Source organism: Sceloporus occidentalis, unplaced genomic scaffold (genome assembly GCF_023333645.1).
Source record: "Sceloporus occidentalis isolate IW3139 unplaced genomic scaffold, rSceOcc1.0.p SCAF_2, whole genome shotgun sequence".
Lineage (NCBI taxonomy): Eukaryota > Metazoa > Chordata > Lepidosauria > Squamata > Phrynosomatidae > Sceloporus > Sceloporus occidentalis.
This window is the reverse complement of record NW_028316982.1, coordinates 13,993,613-14,015,886: the sequence shown is the minus strand read 5'-3', so window position 1 is coordinate 14,015,886 and position 22,274 is coordinate 13,993,613. Positions and strand designations below refer to the sequence as shown.

Here is a 22,274-nt window from a genome sequence, read left to right as displayed (position 1 = left end):
TGGGGCTCATGCTTACAACGGCGTGGCAGCACAGTGGTGCATGGGCGGTGCACAGGCACACACACCATTACTCCTTCCGGCGCATGGCGCCACTTTTTCCATCACTGCTTTCAGCATATGGAAGCATATGCTGAAAGCAGTGTATAATGCAACTGCGTATGACACGAGCACACTGTACTTATATTTTACAGATCACAAAAAGATAGAGGGTTTTTTCATCATGTTTTATCTTTGAGGTGTGTTCTAGGGGGAATGTTATACATTTGGGGGGCAGCTGAGAGCTATTTTGTGCAATGGAGCAAATGGCTACCTTTCAAAAAACTGTTTTCATTGTAGTAATTAACTGGATCTCATTAAACAGATTTCAAATCCTCCACTTACTTTAAAAAGAAGGAATGAAAAGTAAAGTAAATCAGTTAACACACTGAAGAGTAGAGAAGGGGGAATGGCCTGTGGCTAATAAATAACTGCTACATCATGGAGAAGTTCAGAGTGGCTAGCTTTTTCCTTCCTAAGGTTGGCTCCACTTCCCACCCCCACCCCTGCTAGATAGCTCTTAAAGACACAGGAGTGCTCCCCAGGCTGCTCAAGGATGCTCTTCTCTTCTAAATAAAGGTTTTGATTGCTAACACTAATGCCAACTCCTTCAAACCAGAGAATGTTGAACCTTTTTTTTTCTTTTTGACATACCTGTTTCTGTGAGAATGCAACTTCTCCCAGGCAATGGCAGCCTTTAACAAATCAAATATGCAGCTAAAAGGAAAACTGGTTTAAGAGACTGTGACACACAAAGGAGAGGTCAGCTGGCTTTCTAACTGCCCAGGAAACAAGTTACTAAGCAGCATCTACTAACCCAATTGTTATTCCCCTGGGATGTGGCCATGTATGTCAACCTTTGCAGCCTGCTGCCAATCTGGCTCAAGACCCAAATCAAAATGTCTTGTTGCTACATACCATTAAGTACCGACAAAAACACATCCTTTTCTCTTCCTTTTGTTGACATGGTAGCAGGGTGACTTGGAGGTCTCTCGTTCATAGGGTTGCCACAGATCCAAGTTGACTTAACTGCCTTCAACAAGAGTGCAGGTCCAAAAGCCTTTTGTAAACATGAATTCTAGTAAGCAAATCGAAACTGGGATTTACAGTTCCCCCTGTGATCTTCTCTCTGTCTCCCTCCAACAAATAACAGAGCCTAAAATGAGCATTTCTGTGAACCTGGACAGCATAAAGGCATATTGGATCACTAGGTAATTTGTACCTAGCATGCCCTTCTCACTCTATTTGATCTTTAAATCGAGAGGGAGAGAGAGAGAGAGAGAGAGTAACACAAATCATTGGCGAGAAACAGCTAGTTACCAAGGAGACCCCCAGATGAATCAGAGAGACTGACTGGTGTACGATCCAGACATACTGTATCTCCTTAATTCATGAGACCATAACATTTTAAAGGAAGAGGAGGGAGAAGGAAATACAAGCCAAGCCCGAGAGAAACACACTTCCCTCCCACCATCAAGGGCAGTTCCTTATTGTTTTGCCACGGAAAGGAATGATCAAGTGGAAACTGAGGAGAGATTTAGACAAAACTGAAGTGGGAATCCTCTGGAGAACTCTCTGATTCAGAGGAGAAGAAAAGGCAGACAAATACCACACAAGGACAAAGTGGTCTAGCTGGAGGTGACTGGGGAGAAGGAAAGAAAAACAGCTGAAAGACCACTCTTTCCATCCAGGGTTGCAAAAGAAGCCAGTGTGCTCAAGGAAAGAATCTGGTCTCTTCGTGGCATTGCAACAACCGTGGTATTTTCTGTGAATGAAGGCTGTGTTGTTTTCTCTTGCACTTTCTATTCCTGGAGAGAGAATGGAGGCATTGAGATTTTTCTCAAAATCCTTACAAGAGGGAGGATTGCTTGGATGTGGCTTCTGGAGTTCTCGCTTCAGTCTTTTCTGAAAGATGCCAGTCTCTGTTGGAAGCCCTGGCACACTATCCTCCCAATGCCTGTCACTTCTGCCCAGTTTTTCCAAGTAGCAGGTGAAGCGATGCATCTGGCAAAAAGAGCTTAAGACAGGGACAAGGACTCAGCTTTGCGACAGTGTGTGAGCCCAGCATTTCTTCCCTGTTCAAGGGAGTTACCAGAATGTCTGTGAAACATGTGAAAAGCTCAGCCAACCGAAGAGATGTAAACACAACAGAAGGCGAGTGGAGTTTTAAAAAATGTGGCAATAACTGGGAGCTTCCTCAAACAAAGTTTGGCAGAGGGAAGCTCACCTTTGGTAGACTTGCTTGTTTTAATGCTGTTTCTTCTCTCTCAATGGATTGGCACTGCTTCTCCTTTTAAGAAAATTCTTGAACTTCTTCCCTCAACCCCATTTTGTCACCCCCCCCCCCCTTTGCTATAGAAACAATTGTTCAGAGAAAAACATCTTTGGAATGGTGTGGGGAGAACACAAATTCACTCTAACAACTGCATGTGAAGACTTTTTGAAAACCTCCCACATGCAGATATAACTTGTTTTCTCCCCAAAGGTGAAAACTACAGAAAAATGTACAGTAGATTAAAAAGAGGAAAATCTTATTTCACCAGCTCCAGTTTGAAATCTCCATTTTGGGAACAGCTCGACTACAGTTGCTAAGGTAACCTGATCAATTAATGATTGTCTAATAGAGCAGGACATAGTGAAATATATGAGAGATCAGAATGTATAGAGGAGACAGAGCAATGGAATGCCACAATTGTGTCTACAAATGTCATCTTATTGAATCATATAGAGCTCTCATTATGAAGCATATTTTGGAAGAAATACTCCTTAAGATGGCAAAATTGTTTAGAGATGGTCACCAGTTTGTTAGTTAAGGGTCCAAACTGAGGGCATTTCCTGGAGGCATCTAATTTGAAGTGCTCTTTCATGACATGAGATACACTTGTATCAGAAATGAAATTAACTGCATATAGCATTAATGATCCAAACTAAAGGCTAACAAGATTAAAGTAATAACATTTTGGTGAAGGGCATTATAAGGCTTACTGCTATTTAAAATCAAAATGGCCTGGTTTAACTAGAGTGCATTGAGGTATGTGAATCTGGAAAGAGAAACCTTCCAAAAAGGTTGGAACTGGTGATAGTCAAAACATCCTCAGAATACTAAAGAGCTTGTAAAAACAGGTAAAAGCTTTACTGCATACTGGAGAATAAATATAAGAAAATTCCAAGCAATCGCTGAAAGCCAGTCATGAAGTCCCTGCTGACCTGTTTTGTTTTTAGTTGATATATTGTGCCAATATTTCAGGAAAGACTGCAAGATCAGTGTTTAATATTAGAGTTCATTATCTGAGGCACTTTTCAAGTGCCTTCTGGTTAAAAGGTATGAACTGAGAAGTATTGAAAAATACATATCATCTCCTGATTGGAAGAGTTTGGGGTGTCAAAGTTTTCTATAGACTTCCTAATGTTTGTGATGGCTAACAAATATGTTTTTTTTACTGACCTACAAATAAACCCATTTATTTTGTATTTGGTGTCAGCAGTGGTCTGGTGTGACAAGCAACAGACTCAGAGTAAGCATACTGATTCAGAAATAGCTTCCATCAAATTTAGCAGGATTCATGCCTGATCCTTTGCGTGCTCACTCACAAGTAAGCTACATTGGGTGCAATAGGATTTACTTCCTTACCAGCCAGGTTGAGATTAAGTTTAAAGTAGCTTGTAAAGTTCTGCTGGCATGCTTAGTAGGAAATACTCCTTTCATTTTTGCTGTATAGCCTCTGCTTTGGAGAATGGCCATGAGATGAATACACATCAAAAAGAACTGTCACCAATTTTGTTGTGTTTTGACAACAAAACTTATTTGGTTTGCTTAACAAGAGAAATCATATGACATGTGGAATGCTTTGATCTTTTGCAGCAAGGTCATCTCCAAAGGCAGAGAACTTTGTTTTAGAGGAAACAGTTGCTCTCTAGCTTACACCAAATGAGTGATAGGCCTGAAAAACTCATCATTTGTTGTGCCCTTTGCCAAGTTTACAGCAGCCTACAAGTGGTGAAGGTTAAGGGGATCTGAAGGTCAAGAAGCCACAGGCTTGGACTTGGTTCCGAATATGTGTGCAGCAGCGGTTGATAATAACTGAAGTGTTGGTTGTACTCTAAAGACAAGTTACTCGTTGAATAAATAACTAAGATGAGAAATAAACCACCAGATAAATTAGACTGCTCCTTAATTTTTATGTTGTTATATTTAAGAGTTTACAGTGTAGAATAGTAAATTATCCCCTACCACCCTTCCTCACCATAAAAATTATTCCATTATTCAAAAAGTAATTAGACAATTACTGTCAAAGACAAGCAACAACAATGGACCGCAATCAATATTCAAAAAGTGCTCATCAAAAATTGCTTGTCATGATAGGTTCCAAAATATTATGTAGTTCAAGAGTGAACCATACCTAAGATTTGCATATATTATATATTAGTAAAACTCAGAGACATGGCTGTGATAGTCTGGGATATAAGAATGCAAAGGGATCTTGTAGCACCTTTGAGAATAACTGTGCAAAAGAAGTTGTAGCATAAGCTTTCGTACAGTTGGTGTACGTACTTCCCATGTGTCATATATGTTCTAAATGGATACAATGGCATCTCAAAAGTGATTTCAGCTATTTCGCCTCTGGCAAGGTGGAGTTTGAGTGTGAGTTTCTCTAAGAATACAGGAGTCCAAACTCTGTCTAGCCAGCAATGAAAGGACAAACCTTGTAAGCTTTTCCACATCCTTGCTATCTCTATTGCTGTGTACAGCAAGGTAGATATACGAGCTTTACATAAGATGTTTTCATTTTATCATAAAGTGATATAAGCCACCTTACAACTGAGATTGTTCCTTTGTTGCAGTCCAGCTCCCCCAATTCTCTGTCTGGATCAGGCATCCAATTGATTTGTTTTATTGCTTACACCATTCAGAGCACATTACCTAGCTTCAGGAACAGCACCCAGCATCTTTTGCCCAATATACCGGTTCCATTAAAGTGTCTCCATTTTTCAGATTCTGAGCTATAAAATGTGGCATGGTATCTGACTGTCTTACAGAAAACAAACATAGGATCTTTTTATACACACTCACCTTTGTGTATTATATACGCAATTTTGACTAAAGTTTGACTCTTTGCTAACTTTTGCGCCACTTTGGGTGGCATAGAAGCTTTCTTAACTTGCCACCCAAATGAGTTCTTGAGTCCCTGAGAAGGAACATCATTGCTGTCTCTGCTTTGCCGGCCAACAGCAGTGACCTAACTAGCAAATGGCATGGGAACCTCTTGCTAAGCAAAGGATTAATCTGGCTTTGGAAGGTTTTGCTTGGCAACTGGCCCAAAGTGGAAAATCTTCTGAAAACCAATCAAGAGGCAAGGTCATCCCCATGCACTGTGTGGTTGCTGCATGCTGCGCTGCCTCCCAACAACTGACACGTGGGTCCAGGTTCACTCATTTGAAAGGCAGGATGATCAGCACCTAGGGTAGAGGAGAAAACATGCCCATTTGGGAACAGGCTTTCCATGGTAATACAGGTGTTACTTCAATGGGTTCCGGTGTGAGCCCATTCCCAGCCTTGCTCCGATGCCAGAATATGTTAAACCAATGCAAGCCGCACCCAACGAAAGGGGAAAATCACCAAGAAGACTCAACTTGCCTAACCCTTCCAAACACTGGTAAATCTCATTTCCCCTCCCTCTTCCCCCCCTCTCTCTTTCTCTGCTTCTGTGCTCTCTTTTAAAAGTCTCTCCCTAAAACTTGACATCATCTTCAGGATTAAGGAGTGCACATGTACTGTTGTGTAGTAAGTAGAGCGCATGCATGTTTTTCACAAGGACATCAAGAACTTGGTCTACAAAGTGTGCCTCAGAAAAGGAAATAAACTATCGTAGTAGTAGTATTTGTCATTGTAGTTGTAGTAGTAGTAGTAATAGAATTTGTTTTAATCTTGTTTGTAAGTTCTAATCAAATGAAAGTTTGGCACTGGAATTTCAGATATGAGAAATGCTCAAGTATAAAAATGGCCTGTGCAGAGGCTTCTCAGAGAGTATGCTTTTTAATGTTCATATTTTTTAAATGGTAGAACAATAGGAATTGCCCACAATGGTACCCTTGAGATAGTGTGCGAGGAGAGTGGAATGAGGATATTTATTTTCTGGATGATTCTAGCATCATTTACTTCTCTTGGAAGATGGGAAAGCTCAAATGGCAAAGCAATGAAAGGCAGAGGAGAAATGAGTGAATTCTAGGTAGGTGGTTAGGAAATGCTAATTTCTAGGGTGCTGGGTATGGACAGCATGGTAGTCCCATCCCAGCATGAGCATGAGAGGTGCCTTTTATTCAGGCCCATCAATGTCTTTGGTTTTGTAAGCTCATCAGTTCAAAATATGTTGCACTTGCATGGGGCTATATAATGATGAGGGAATGTTACTCTGCATGTGTTCAAGGGTATTTTGTTAACGCATTATATATTGTGGCACATAACCTGAGGACTAAAATTAAGTCCCAGTGCTGACTTTTCTATAAGCCTTGGCTCATTTTAAGCTTAAGTTGCGGTAAGAAAGAGTGTTGAATCCATGTCTACATGTGACAGAACTTGTTCTTAAGTTATACAGTGAGTCCTTGGTATGTACTGGAGTTCAGTTCCAGGCCCTCCTGTGGATATGAAAATCTATGGAAGATCAAGTCTCATTCTATACAATAAAGCAGTAAAATGTTGTCCCTTTTATAAAATGGCAAAATCGAGGTTTGCTTTTTGGATTTTTTAAATTTTTACTTTATTTTATTTGGAATATTTTCAAGTTGTGAATGGTTGAATCCATGGATGCAGAAACTATGGTGGGCCAACTGTAGTTCCATTTGTGAGGAAATACTGTTCAGGAACAACCGACATGGTGTAGTGTTTTGAGTGTTTGACTATGTCTCTGAAGGGTTCGAATCTGCTTGGCCATGGAAGCCAACTGGATCACCTTAAGCAAATCACACTCTCTCAGCCTCCGAGGGAAACATTGGCAAACCCTCCTCTGAACAAATCTTGCCAAGAAAACCCTTATGATAGGTTTGCCTTAGGGTCTCCATAAGTTGAAATGACTTGAGGGCACACAACAACAACTGTTCTGGAAGTACCTCAGAATTAGTATGTTCACATTATACGACATATTTATTGTAGTCTAGTAGATATAGTGTTGAGCTAAGTAAGGAGATCTGGGTTCAAACCTTCATGAGGATGGTGAATGAGAGGTTTTTTTTCTTGAGGGAGAGATGTCAGCTGGGAAGGAAAGAAAGAAGGATTATAACTCAATGACACATTAATTAAGAACTATCATTGAAATTATTGTAACTGATACTGCCAACTATATCCATTGGAAATCTTTTGATCTGAAGTCCAATGACATGAAAACTCTGTTAGCAGTGTTTATTTCACACATGGAAGCCATCACTTGAAGCTGTAGTCACTGAGTGATGAGCATAGAATCATAGAGTTGGAAGAAACCACAAGGGCCATCCAGTCCAACCCCCTGCCATGCAGGAATTCTCAGCCAAAGCATTCCTGACAAATGACCATCCAGCTTCTGCTTAAAGACCTCCAAGGAGGGAGACTTAACACACCACTTGATTTCAAGAGCTTTAGGGTGCAGCTACACTGTAGAAATAATGTAGTTTGACACTTCTTTAACTGCCATGACTCCATCATATGGAATATAGGAATTTGTAGCTTTGTGAGGCACAGACGTGCCTTGGTGGTGAAGTCTAAAGACCTTGTAAAACTAAAAAGTGCCAGGATTCCATAGGATGGAGCTACAGCACTTACAGTGGTGCCAAACTTCATTATTTCTACAGTGTAAATGCACCCTTAGACCTTGGCAGTCCCTCATTCCCTCAGCAGGGAACTGTCTGTTATCCCCTCTATTGTAAACCGCTCGGATTCCCAGTGATTGGGCGGTATATAAATGAAACCTATTATTATTATTATTATTATTATTATTATTTTGATGGTGTTGATGGTCAATTTTAAGGAAGAAGGGAAAGGTGGTCTAGGAATCTGGAAGTCATAGAGTTAGATCTGGCATCTGATATAAATTCACTATCTGAAAGAGCATATTTCCCTATATGAGGCTTCAGTAATTTTAAGTTCTCCAAGGAAGGGTTTTCTCTCAGTCCCACCAGCTTCACAAATATGTTTGGTAAGGACACAGAAGAGACTCTTCTTGGTGGCTGCTCCCAGGCCACAGGAGACTAGGCTGGCCCCCTCTGTGCTCCCTTCTGCTGGCAAGAAAAGACCTTTTTATTTGAAGAAGTATTTGATATCTGCCTATGCAAAAAGGGTATTTAATGGTGGTGGGGGGATGCTGCATTTTTCAATGTTTTCATAGTTTTAAAGGATTTTATATTGTTTTAGAGTATTGATGTTTTAACATGGTTGCTTATTGAACTATGTGGGTTTTTTTACTTTTTATTACTAATTTTTAATTTATGTACTTTGTTTTCAATTCATATTGTGAGCTGTCTTGAGTCCCATTCAGGAAGAAAGTAGCGTATACAATAAATAAATAACCAATCAATCAATCAATCATAAGCAGACAACCATTAACCAGCATCTCTCACCTACAAAGGAGGAGGCAGTGAAGTATACTTGTGACAGGAAATCCGGTTTTCTGGTGGTGGAATTGGGCTATCTTCCAGATCTGGTGACTCAAACTTCAATTTATGAACTTCAATTTACTTCATTTAGCATGCCATCTAAATGTGTACATCCCAAAATGGCGCCAGGAAAGCGCAGAGCATGTGGATGCTCCGCACTCCCCAACCCTAATTTCGGCCCCAGGCTGCAGTCTGTACCAAGCCAAAGTTAAGAGGCAATATGATAGCCCTGTTTAAGTATTTGAAGGGGTGTCACATTGAGGATGGAGCAAGCTTGTTTTCTGCTGCTCCAGAGAATAGGACCCCTAACAATGGATGCAAGCTATGGGGAGAGATTCCACCTCAACATTAGGAAGACTCTCATGACAGCAAGAGCTGTTCAACAGTGGAACACACTTCCTCGGAGTGTAGTGGAGTCTCCTTCTTTGGAGGTCGTTAAGCAGAGGCTGGATAGTCATCTGTCAGGGATGCTTTGATTGAGAGTTTCTGCATGGCAGGGGGGTTGGACTAGATGGCCCTTGTGGTCTCATCCAACTCTATGATTCTATTATTCTATGACTCTGCTGGCTGGGTGATAAAGAGAGTCTCCTTCTCCTGCTCACCCAGCAGTTCTGCTAGATCTGGAAAAGGCTGTGGGTGGTGGCAAAAGTCCATTCCCACCATCAGCCACTAGTGGGACTGGGCTGCCTTCTGGGTCTGGCAGCTCCACTGGGCAATTGCTAAATAGAGTTGCTTCATTTTCCTCCTTTCCTGCAGCTCTGCCAAATCTGGAAAGGCAGATGAAGCAAAGACAGCAAGTATTAAAAATTATCCACACCAGGTGTCAAATTTACTGGGTGCACAACTGTCTCTTGATAAGCTTCTGTAAATCTTGAAAATGAATCTGGCCTTTTGAAAAGCAGAGAATGTACTCTTTATTCAAATAAAGTGATTTTTTTTTAAAGAGCAAAAGTAAGAGTATCCTGTCCCACTTGGACAATGCTGCTACTTGCTCCTTTCTCCCTAAGCCAGCACCAATGACCTTCTTTGAATATGCCACAGGAGTTGAGATAGAGGTGCTAGGATAAATGAGATAAAGGAGTTGATAGCTCGGTTTGCAAGGACCTGTTGGTTAAGGAGGTACAGAATGTTCACAAATGTTCTTGTCTTCAACGAAAAAGAGTGTCTTGCCACATCAAGATTCATTGTCCAAAAAAAAAAAAAACCCTCCTGTCAACTGCCTTGAGATTTTTCCACCCCTTTGTGAGAGCGGAAAACCCAGTTCCTTTTTTCCATTAAATTTTGTTTAAAAATACAGAGGTTTGACCATAATATATGATGGATTCTGTACACACTCTTGAACTGAAAAATTGCACAAAAAAGCTTATTCCGTGGAAAGAAATGTTTTGAAACTGTTCATTCTCATAATGTTATGCATTGTACATAAAAGTGTTGGGAAAAAACAATAAATGTACATTACAGAGATAGTCTAAGATTGAGTACGATGTTACAAGCAATCGCTCTAGAAAGGGAAGTAACAAATGTAGTATGTAAAAGGTATTATACTGTTAGACTGGATATTGTGTTTTGTTTTATTTTGTCTTGTTTGTTTGCATGTTTGTTTTTTCAAAAAAAATTGGCATAAAGGTGAATGCAAGATTTTAAAACTTTATTCTTTGTGTTTGTAAATCACAATAAAAAAATTAAAAATTAAATGTTCATTCTCACATTTGAAAGCAAAGAAAGCAAAGATTTACATCCCTGTTATGTCTAATTCTGTTCTTGCTGTGACCCAGTGGCCCATTAATTAATCAATCCAATTTCTATTTCATAGCTTGAACTATCTTGCAGGATCATGGTAAGGATACAAAGATAGCAGGGAGAGCACTGCCCTAAGCAGTTGGACAAAAGGCTGAAGATCAATCTGTGTGTGTGTATTTATTTTCACAGACACACATTCACATGTGGTCCTGCATTATGTCTGTGGTGGAATGGCCATGTGTCCTACTTTACAGGTAATAGTCTTCAAAGAAAAAGCAAAGGACCTTGAAGCTGTTCACCAACAGTGAGCACCTGGACAGTAGACTGAGGAAGCACATGGTCTACTTGGTCTCACCTTTGGCAAGATGTACTGTATATTTCAATGTAAATTGTAGTAGTTCTTTCTAAAATCGCAGCTATACATACAGATCAGTGCATAGTAGTTTTACGCAGATTGGTCTCTTCTTTTGTCCCCTCTTTTTGGTAATGTGTACATGGCCAACCTGGTCATACCAACCCATTATACCACTACCCCTCCCACTGCTGTTGTTCCCAGTGGGATGATACCAATCTATCTCCTGTTTTTCTCTGTTCTACCAGTATAATTGTGCCCTTTAAGCTGATGTGGATCCTTTTTTAAAATGCATCTCACACTTTCCTGCTGTGCAGGTGCAAGCACTGGAAGCAATTAATCAAGGGATATGAACCACTCTCTCAGCACCATTGACTTGCTTCTCTCACAGCAGCTGGGCTGGCGGAAGCAAACTCAAGTAGCTGAGTGTCATTGCTGCTGTACTTCTTCACTGTGAACTTTAAGGCATCTTGAAGTAGCTTGACCTTGCACATACTATGGTGCATTTGCCTGGAGGATCATGTAAAGAAACTGTTTTGCCACTTGTTAGCATTGTTGTTATCACCATCATAGCAAAGCCAGAAAATTCATTTTCATTCAGGTCACTTAAGAGCTCAAGGGAAAACTTGGGTTGAAATGTATTCCAAACATTAGTGACAAACTAACAGAAAGATCAGTTTGAAGTTTTAGTTGCTTCTTGTCAAGAATAAGCAAGAGGTAAAAGTAAAGCAGAAAGAGTCAGACTCTGAGTTCTTGGCAAGTAAGTCCACAATTCAAACTTAACCTCAGGGAGAAACTCATAAGAAAATCATGGGCAAGCCCAGATTCCCTCTTGGGCAACCTAAGACAATTTTCTCCCCAACACAGAACAGCAAATGGTGCCTCCATCTATCCAAATCCAGGAAATAGCACTTAAAAGTGAGTTGGATTATTTTAACAACAAGAATATTTCCTCATCTCTGGCAATAAAAATATTATTGTAAGCCGCCCTGAGAGCCATTAGGGCTGAAGGGCGGGATATAAATACCTAAATAAATAAATAAATAATAGCTAACAAGGGCTTTTCAGCCCATTTCTGAACAACTGGGGCATGTTTTAATAAGTTCTTACCGTTTTAAAAAATCAAAGTAAATGAAATTTTCACATCACCCTTGAATCATCCCCTGTCTGAAATTTCAGAGATCTTCCTCCATGGTGCATTCTACAAGCTGGTCCTCTTCAGGAATGTTGAAGTACAATTCCCATCATCCTCAAACAACAGGGGTCTGTTTGTATGTAGATGATAGCAACTGTAATACAAAACAATAAATCTTGGGCCAACTATAGAACATATTGAGCTGGGTCCATAATTGGACAGTTTCCAATGTTTCTGTGACACACACAGAGGACTGACCCTGTTCAAATATACTGGTCCTAGAAGCAAATTCATGGATCCATCTGTGCATCATTTTGCTATAGCATCAATCAATATTGCTGTCTCTAAAAAGAGATCCTTTTCACAGGAGATACCTTTCATCTGCATTTAGATGATAAAAATTTAGGAGCTGAATGGCCCCAATCTGGCCTTTACATGGCACAAAAAGGAGCTGCAAAAAGTGACTCCTTTTTGTGCTGTGGAAAGGGTGCCATAGCTGCCAGCGCCAAAGCTTTTTGGCACTCCTTTGGTGCTGCACTATGTGGATACAGTGCCTGAGGAGCACCATGATGCTGCCCACCATGTGGTGGGGCATGCAGCATCACACCAGTGTGGGGACAGAGTCGGGGCATGCATCATGCAGATGCCATGCCCCCACTCTGCCCCAATGCCGGCCTTTATGGCCAGTCTGTCGAGGCTGTTAGGCTGCATCTGCACTTTGACACTGTTTTAATTATCATGGCTCAGTGCTATGGAATTCTGGAATTTGTAGTTTTGTGAGCTATTTAGCCTTCTCTGTCAGAGAGCTCTGGTTCCCCAACAAACTACAAATTCCAGGATTCAATAAGATGGAGCCATGGCAGTTAAAGTGGTGTCAAACTGTATTAATCCTTCAGTGTGGCATCAGCCTGAGTCAGAAAGAAGACATGAGAGGCAGTGGATGATACAGCTCCTTTAGATCAACCAAGATGCAAACATTTTGCTTTGATGTTGCTTGGGGGGACGGAATGTGCTGTTGTGCTGCCAGTTTGAGTCTTAGGGGTCATCTGATGCTTCCATGAATCAAGGGCTGGCCTACTGCCCTAGTTCTCCATCACTGCTGCATTCTGTGCTGTCCACATACTTGTCCAGTTGCAATCTGCATCCTAGACTATGGCATTGTCTTTTTACTGGACTTTTTGCATTGTATGGCTTATCTAGCATTATCAAAATGAACAGTGGTATTTGAAAGAAGACAGACTCCTTCAAAGATTCCTCCTCTGCTGGGTGGAAAATTGCCATAACATAATGCCAGGAACATGAATAAGAAAACTAATGATGGACCATGCTTACCCTTCACAATTTATTCTGGCCAGAATGGTCTGATTCTGATATTTACCATATATAAATATCTCTGAAGGTTGGTGGTTGATGCTTGCCTTTTTGTCTTCTTTCTCTCTTTTGCTTCTCATCCTTCAAGAGGTATTTGGTAAATATTTCCTTAGTTATTTATAAAAACAATTCTGTTACAAATAGAATCATCATGATCACCCAAGTACACTTCCATTTCTACCGCTACTGGAGGCAAGAGCGTGTGTGCATTACTCCTACAGGCACGTTGCTGAGCTATTGAGAGTCAACATGATATAATGGATAGACTCTCGGTCCTTATGTTGAAATATCTGGATCTAGATGCTGGTTAACCAAATAAAGGCTACTCAATGAAGACTGGTGGCTTCCACCTCAGTGGGGCAGTGGACTGACCCACTCCTAATCTTAGTCTGATCCTAGAAGAACTAGTGAGAGTGTTTAGCCTCTTTGAGAGATGGGTTTCAGCATCTTGGATAATCCCTCTAAATTCAGAATAAAGCCTAAAGCAGGTTCACCATGACACAGTTGCAGCTAACCAAATATATAGTCTGCAGCAAGTTGCTATCTAGGCTTATGTCTCAATTACACTTTCTTCTGCATGCATTTTTTTTAAAAAAAAATCAAGTTATTTCCATCTTGAGTATAAAGCAATATTCTTCATTGTTCAAAAAGGAACTGATGCAAAATGTTCCCTTACCTGTGCTGGCCAAAATCAATAGGCACAGCTATTCCCATCATAGAAATGATATAGTACCTGTGTGTCATTCAGGTGTTACAGAGAAGGAAGCTCTCAGAGGAAAAAAGATAGGAAGTGCAACCCTAACTGAGTACTAATGTTGTTGGATATTCAGGAAATCCAACCCAGACTTTGTTGAAGAGTTAACCCTCAAAGCCTTGGGTCAGGTAAATGAATCTGTTGGCTTTGATTTCTCCCACATTTAAAACCTCTCCATCCCAAATATGCAAAAATTTGCAAATTATAGTAAATTCTTAAAAAAGGAAATGCCCTTTTCACACTTAAAGTAAATATGCTTACCACATATTGGAAGGAGAATAAGGTTCATGCTTGCTGACCTCATTTTTGATCTGATCACCTTTTTTGATAAAATTACCAGCTTGGTAGACAAAGGGAATGCTGTAAATATAGTATATCTTGATTTCAGTAAGGCCTTTGACAAGGTCCTCCAAGATATTCTTGCAGACAAGCTGGTAAAATATGGGCTAGACTGTGTGACTGTTAGTTGTAATTGTAATTGGTTGACTGGACAAACCCAAAGGGTGCTCAGCAATGGCTTCTCTTCATCCTGGAGAGAAGCAAGCAGTAGGGTGCCACAGAGTTCTGTCCTTGGCCCAGTGCTATTCAACATCTTTATCAATGACGTAAGTGAAAGAATAGAGTGTATGAATATCAAATTTGCAGATGACACCAAATTAGGAGGAATAGCTAATACTCCAGAGGACATGATCAAAATTCAAAATTACCTGAATAGACTAGAAAGCTGGGCCAAAGCTAACAAAATGAATTTCAATACAAAGAAATGTAAGGTACTGCACTTAGGGCAGAAAAATGAAATGCACAGTTACAAGATGGTGGACACCTGGCTTAATAAGACTACATATGAAAGGGATCTAGGAGTCCAAGTAGACCACAAGTTGAACATGAGTCAACAATGTGATGTGGCAGCTAAAAAGACCAATGCAATTTTAGGCTGCATCAATAGATATATAATGTCTAGACCAAGGGGAGTAATAGTGACACTGTATTCTGTTTTGGTCAGGCTTCACCTGGAATATTGTATCCAGTTCTGAGCAACACAATTCAAAAAGGATGTTGACAAGATGGAGCATGTCCAGAGGAGGATATCCAAAACAGTGAATGGTCTGGAAACCATGCCTTATGAGGAAAGACTTAGGGAGCTGTGTATGTTTAGCCTGGAGAAGAAACGGTTAAGAGGTGATATGATAGTTCAAGTGTCTCCGCCTTGAGTCCCTGTATTGGGAGAAAGGCAGGATATAAGATGATGATGATGATGATGATGATGATGATGATGATGATGATGATGGAAGGAGTGTCACATTGAGGATGGAGCAAGCTTGTTTTCTGTTGCTCCAGAGACTAGAACACAGAACAATGGATGCAAGCTACTGGAAAAAATATTCCACCTCAATATTAGGAGAAGCTTCCTGACAGTAAGAACTGTTTGTGTGGTGGAGTCTCCTTCTTTGAAGGTCTTTAAACAGAGGCTGGATGGCCATCTGTCAGAGATGCTTTGATTGTGATTTCCTGCATGGCAGGGGGTTGGACTGGATGGCCCTTGTGGTCTCTTTTCCAACTCTGTGATTCTATTATTCCTCCTCCTAAACCCCATTAGGTATCTGAAGGGCTGAACAGGAAAGCTGTATGGACATTTACTTCCTCTGTCCTCTGAGAAAGGTCCTGAATGTGCATTTAGCATTTATCAGTATAAAACTGCACAAAGATATTGTGCAGACCTTGTGCTAAACATGTTAAAATGGCATTGGGGACACCATGCATGATAATGATAATCTCTTTTCAAGGTTTCATTCCCTATGCAAAACAGCCTATTTCCTCTCTGTATAACAAAACTCTTGTTGAAATCATAAAATAGAACCACCCCTATGTACACTATCTTGAGCTAACTGGATGTAGGATAATGTATACGCATGATGATTAAATCATGGACCTAAGCATGGGAATATCGTATGGACATCAGAAGCTGCCTTAGACCAACTAGGAGCACTGGCCCATCAAGTTCCACAATGACTGAGTCATGATTGGCAGCTCTCCAGAGTTTAAGATGAGGTGTTTCCCAATCCTAGTTGGATATGCCAACTATTGAACCCGAGGCCTTCTGCATGAGGAGCACAGGATCTGGCACTCTTCCAAGAGACTTCCCACATGCAGTCATTGTACATTTAGAGATGTTTCAGCATCAGTTTAGGTCTTTTGAGTTACAATATTCTACATACATGGTGGGGTTTTTTCCTTCTCCGTTCTGTTTTCTTGTATTCTAAGAATTGATACCAGATCAATTCTACTGCATCCTCCCATCTTTACATGGCTTGCATGCTCTGTTCTTTTTCTAAACCTTTTGCTGACATCCCATCAAACCCTTAGGCAAGGTCTCTTCAATGACCTTTAGCTTCTCCAAATATTGTTTTGTTTCAGCCAAATTGTATCATCCTGTATTATTATCACTGCTTACTGCAAAAGCTGGCTTTCACCCAGGAGTCTGGTTATAGTTTTGACTTGGCTCCATTAGATATTGGGGGGGGGGGGGGGGGGGCGGCAACAGATTAATCAAAATGCCTAAAGCTCCAGTCTTCCAAATCAAGCTGGTCAAGTACTGATAAAAAAAAATAAAGCAATTTCATTTGTTTCTGCACAAGGTGTCCCCAAAATCTCATTCAGGAGGATGAGGCAATATCTACTCACTTAACAACTGTGCCGTTTCAATCCCATGCACTGTAGGTTCCGCAGTCACTGCCACTGCAGACCAAGTTTAACCCATTCCCTATCTGACGTTTGATGCAATTGGAAGAGTGCTTTTCATTTCTTTCTCCAATTTGGCCATGAGTATTGACCTCTTTAAGAAATAGTCCACAACTGCTGAATGTACAATTTTAAAGCTGGCCCTTAAGAAGGTTTAATATCTTATGGTTACTATTTGTTCTTGCTCCTAGTTGCTTCAAAACTTTGCCATGGGCTTCAAAACTTTTTTCTCGCATGTTAGGTGCCTAAATTCTGCTAGAGAAACACTAGTCTAACCACTATTAAGATACAGGTATACTTCAGTTAGTGAATTAGATGTGTTCCTGTGCATTGCATCTTTAAAATATAAACTTTGGTACCAGGGACAGAAATGACATGCAAAGGAGGGAAGATTCTCACACCACAAAGAGAGAGAGAGAGCAATTCAGAATGTTTCAGCAAACTTTTTTATTAAAAGTAACAATATGCACATGTGAAATGAAATAACCAGTTCAGGGAAGTCTTGCATAAGTAAACAACATTTTGAACCTTCTAAAGACCGCTTGAATGCTCCCCCCCCCCCCAAAAAAAAATGTATTCAGGGATGATTTTTTCTTTCACTAGTCTCCATTTTTTTATGATTTCCATTTTGGTGACCAAACATACAGATCCATGTTTCTTCAACATGGTTGGGGTAGATGGTGAGGCAGGCTTATCTGATTTCCCCTTTACCTGTTTTGCTGTTTGTAAATGCTCAGAAAGCAATTCTGGTGGCAGCTGCTGTTTACCTTGCCTGTTCACAGGCAAGCATACATAGCTACAGCAGGATAGGCTAGACTAAAATCCTACTCTTTGCTAGATCCTTTGTTTATTACATTGTTTACTGCAGAGATGCTGCTAAAACCTGACACTGAAAGTCTGTTTTGCTCCAGCTGTCTCTCCCCAAAATCCCAAAGCTAATGCTGCACAAAAAAGAAAAAAAGAAAACCTTCATGGTGGACAATGAATGAAGAGGAAATGGGGTGGAGGGGTGTAAAGAGTGAGTAATATATGCCTGCCTAGAGATATGAAAATCTGACAGCTTTGTTTTCATTTTGTTTCTCAGAATCCCCCCAGCATATTCATTCCATCCAATTTCCAGACTAGGTTGTGAAACTACTATTTTTTGTCCTTCCTTCATGGACATTCTTGTATGGTTGGGAGTGCACATATCCCAATGTATGTGTTTTGCACATATTGTAATGTACAATACATAGTAGTGTACATTACACAGTAATGTACAGGACACCAGGGTTCAAATCCCCACTCAGCCATGGAAGCCCATTGGGTGACCTTAAGAAAGTCAGCTCAAAGGAAGATAAAGGAAACCTCCTTTTTCTCCCAAAAATCTGCAAAGGAGTTTCCTTCATATACTGAATAGGGATGGACACTGCACAAGGAAGGCACCAGTGCTGAAGAGCCCCTGCATCCAATAGATGCTAACCCAATCTCAGATAAGAAAAGATCCTGCTGTAGCAAGCTATTAAGCTAATCAAATGAAACTCTGTTCTCAGATGTGCCAAAACTAGACCATTCTTAACTTTAAAAATCAAAATCAATACCTTAAATAATGCCTGCAAAGTAATTAGCAATCAATAATACATCTTAAAACCAGAGTAATATCATCTAGTCCATGGTTATGCTGCAGTGTTTTACATCAATTGAGGTTTTCTGATTGTTCATAAAAGCATGTATAGCAGTAATCTGGATGTTATCAAGGCATGTGGAGTGAAATCTGTGTTGAGTTAATTTAGCATAAGATCACACTAGTTTTGCAGAGCAGACAGGCAACACTGTACGACAATAGGCATCCAGGATTAAAATATTTTGTCTCAATTTTGTTGCATTTCTCCAAATCCCACCTGCATTCTCTACATGTTTTTTTCTATTGTGTTGCAAGACTGCTTTCTCTTACCACACTGAAATTCATATATTGTAAACTTATTTTTCTTAATGCATGGATCTTTAATGTATTTACCCCCACTAACCCATTGACCTCACTGACCCATGTTTGGGTGTATTTTTCTACCATATGCATTCTTAGAAGTTTTCATTTTAAAACACTGGCAGTCATCATCCGAAACCAGAATTCCAGATGCCTTATAAATTGACTGTTGTTGCTGCTGCCGCTACTGCTGCTAACTGCTCTTGAGTCAATCTTGTCTCATGGCGATCCTGCAGATGAGACATCTCCAAGACTCCCTATGACTGTCTCTGCTCTGCCTAGGTCCTGCAGCTTCATAATGCTGACCTGCTTAATAGAGTCCATCCATTTAGCATGCGGTCTTCCTCTCTTTCTACACCCTTTCATCTTTCCTAGCATTATCCTCTTTTCTAGTGAGTCATGCTTCGCATGATGTGACCAAAGTGCAACAGTCTCAATTTCCAGGGAGATTTCTGGCTTGATCTGTTCTAGGACCCATTTGTTTGCCTTTTTGGCTGTCCACAGTATCCTCTGCACTCTTCTCCAGCACCACATCTTAAATGAGTTGATTTTCTTCTTATTCACTTTCTTCACTCACACCCATGCATAGTGTTTTCGCAGCTATGCAAGGTGATGGGGAATACAGTTAACACAGATTAAATATATCTAAAACATGTAAAGATCAACATTTAAATGCACTGAAACTGTCCATAACATGAAAAACAACCTAAAACATACAATTAAAAAAATTAAGAGTCATTATTCTTTTGTGCATACTTTATTTCATAAAAATGTCTTGCAAGCTGCATGGGAGCTGATATGATGTAATAGTTGGAGTGCTGAACAACCAGGATTCAAATCCCCATTTGGCCATGGAAACCCATTGGGTGATTTTAGCAACCCATATTCTCTCAGCCTCAGTGGAAAGCAATAGCAAACCCCCTCTGTACAAATCTTGCCAAGAAAACCCTGTGATGGGTTTTACTTAGGGTTGCCATAAGTCAGAAACAACTTAAAGGCATGCAGCAAATAACACAAAGCCTTATAAATGTTTCAACTGCCATTGCTATGGTCTCTGAAGGAGAGATCAGCAACCAAGCATAGCTCCATCATGCCTTGGTCCCGTTGGCTGGCAAGAGGCCCTTCCTCCATTTCCAGTTGCCGCTTCTCTGACTTCTGGGGGAGAGAAAAGCAGCTGCCACCTCCTGGACCTAATCCCATTCCCTTGTATGTCTTGTCCTTTTAGGCTGGAAACCTGAGGGCAAGGAAGTGTCAAATTAATAAATTGTAAGCCACTCTGGGGGCTTTTCTGGCTGAAGGACAAGGTATAAATGCTTTAAATAAAGAAATAAATGTGTGCATTCATGGGGTAAGGTGAGCCTTATTAGGTGCCAATTCTATTGAATCTAATTAAATGGATTTTCAGGATGGAATCTGCATGGTTTTCCATCCCAATAGCCATTTGCCCCTAATTGTTGCACTACAACATCACGCAAAGTTACTGACAGCCAATGCCATCTTTGCTCCATGATGCCATGTATTTGTGTCATTCCCCAAGATTGTCCTGGAAGCTCCTTAATTAAAGCATTTCCTTGCTACATTTCTAGGAACTCATCCCCTGGTCTTTTTATGATTATTAAATTATGTTAATTTTCTAGTGAAAGAAAGTAATCTACTATCTTCACATCACCACTTCAGGTTGATAGTTAAGTAGCTGTTCCAACTGACCAACACATCCAGTATTTGGTACAGAAAGCAAACAATAATGAGGGTGGAAACATATAGTCTCCCTGTGTTTCTTGCTCTTGAATTGCAGCTTTTCAAAGAAACAGGGCCGAGACTTAACATCTGTTTCTTGTTTCAGCTGCTGTGCAAAGGACAGTGAGCGGCAGGCAGAAGATGCTCAGAATGTTTTGATAGGACTTCTGTTGCTAGGGCAACTGCCACCTTGTTATCTGTGTGTTCTCCACATCCGACTCACTTAGGCATTTGCACTTGGAGAGTAGGGAATATGTCAAGCCTTGGGGAGTAACAGAGGAAAGGAAATGGATGAAAATATACAATACACATATAGCAGGGTTATTTTTTCCCTCTGACATTGTTATATGCTATCATTGCATGTCATGGGCCTGTAGGCTGAACAACAGTAAATAAAATTACTTCTGAAACAATGTAAAATATTCACAAATAATTCTTATTTTTTTAAAAAAAAATCTGTTAGGGTACTACTCTTGTCTGTATTGCTAGGCTTAACCATTAAGTTTTAAACAACGGGCCTGATTACCTTAAAGGCACTGGATCCTGCCTGATCTGTGAAGATAAGTAGGGTCAGCCCTGATTAGTACTTGGATGAGAAACCACCAGGTGCTGTAGGCTATATTTCAGAGGAAGGGACTGGCAAAACCACCTCTCAGTATTCCTTGCCTAAGAAAATCCTATGAAATTCATGGGGTAACCATAAGTCAACAGGCGACTGAAGGGACATACAGAGAGAGGGGGAGGGAGAGAGGGAGGGAGGGAGGAAGAGAGAGAGAGATCTCAAATATCTTCACATTAAGCCCATGCATTCATATTCAACACATTTTCAGCTCTTTAAATCTTACCCTTGTCGATATGTCAGTTTCTGGAATGTCTTATTTATGTCTCCACATCAAGGCTTCAAGGACTGCCATGCCTTTTGCTTAGTTTTCCACCTTGATCATACGAGCAATCGATAATCTACCCCACATACTAATAGTATAGAAACAGGCAAAATTGTTCTCATATATCCAAGGGAAAGAAAAGAGGTACTGAAGTTTAAAATGGTCTAGCAAAACAACTCAAGGGTTTGCTGTTGAATGACAGCCTAAGTCTCCTTGAGTGCAACAGCACACATGCTTACTTGGGATCAGGTCCCAGTGACCTTTCTTGAATAGGGTTGCCAGGTCAGAACTATCACAGGCCCTGCAATTTCAGGGACAAAACCAGAAACCTAGGGAAGACCCCTTGTGCTGCTATAGGATGCAGGGCCTGGTGATGTTTTACAAGGGGAACCCCTGGTAATGTCATTAAAACAGGAGACATTAAGCATCAACCAGAGTTAAATGCAGCATGCCATTACAATACCCTAACAAATGAGAACACACACACAGAGGAGTTTATCACACTAGCAAGATCCCACAGGAAAACAGGAATTAAACGCAATTTAAATTAAACTGAAATTTAAACAGAACTTGCAAATTCGGAAAGTTTATCACAATAATTGCTAAAACGAAATAATGTGAAGCTAATCTGCACTTAAAGTGGAGGAAACCAGCAGCTTTTTAAATTTGGTTTGTTCCAATAAATTTTGGGCATTTCCTGTTTATTTTTGCATTATATTGCATTTTCCCATGGGATCTCACTAATGTGATAAACTCTATAGAGAGGGGCAGGATCCTGAGATCTGAAACCCTAGCTTTGGACCTACTTCCCAAGAAACATGGGAAATCCACAAGCGAGTCTCCCTCTCTACCCCCATACTATTCTCCAGACTTTCCTGCCTCTCTCCTCCCTCTTTTCTCTCTGTCTTCCCATATAGAGAAGATTAAATGGGACTGTTCTTGAC

The 22,274-nt window shown here is 40.4% G+C and overlaps 1 protein-coding gene across 2 annotated transcripts in view; it reads left to right on the top strand.

Annotated features, from left to right (window-relative positions):
- Window positions 1-1,549: 1,549 nt before the first annotated feature.
- KCNMB2 (potassium calcium-activated channel subfamily M regulatory beta subunit 2) overlaps window positions 1,550-22,274 on the top strand; it is a 156,159-nt gene continuing 135,434 nt past the window's right edge. The window contains exon 1 of one of the 2 annotated variants that reach the window (XM_089507572.1): window positions 1,550-2,629. Coding sequence is in view for 1 of the 2 variants with exons in the window: in XM_089507568.1 (XP_089363694.1) it covers window positions 5,599-5,690 (92 nt within the window). In the remaining variant the exon portion in view is untranslated. Of the gene's footprint in view, window positions 2,630-5,598; window positions 5,691-22,274 lie in introns of those variants that run through there. The other variant, XM_089507568.1, reaches the window with a different exon arrangement.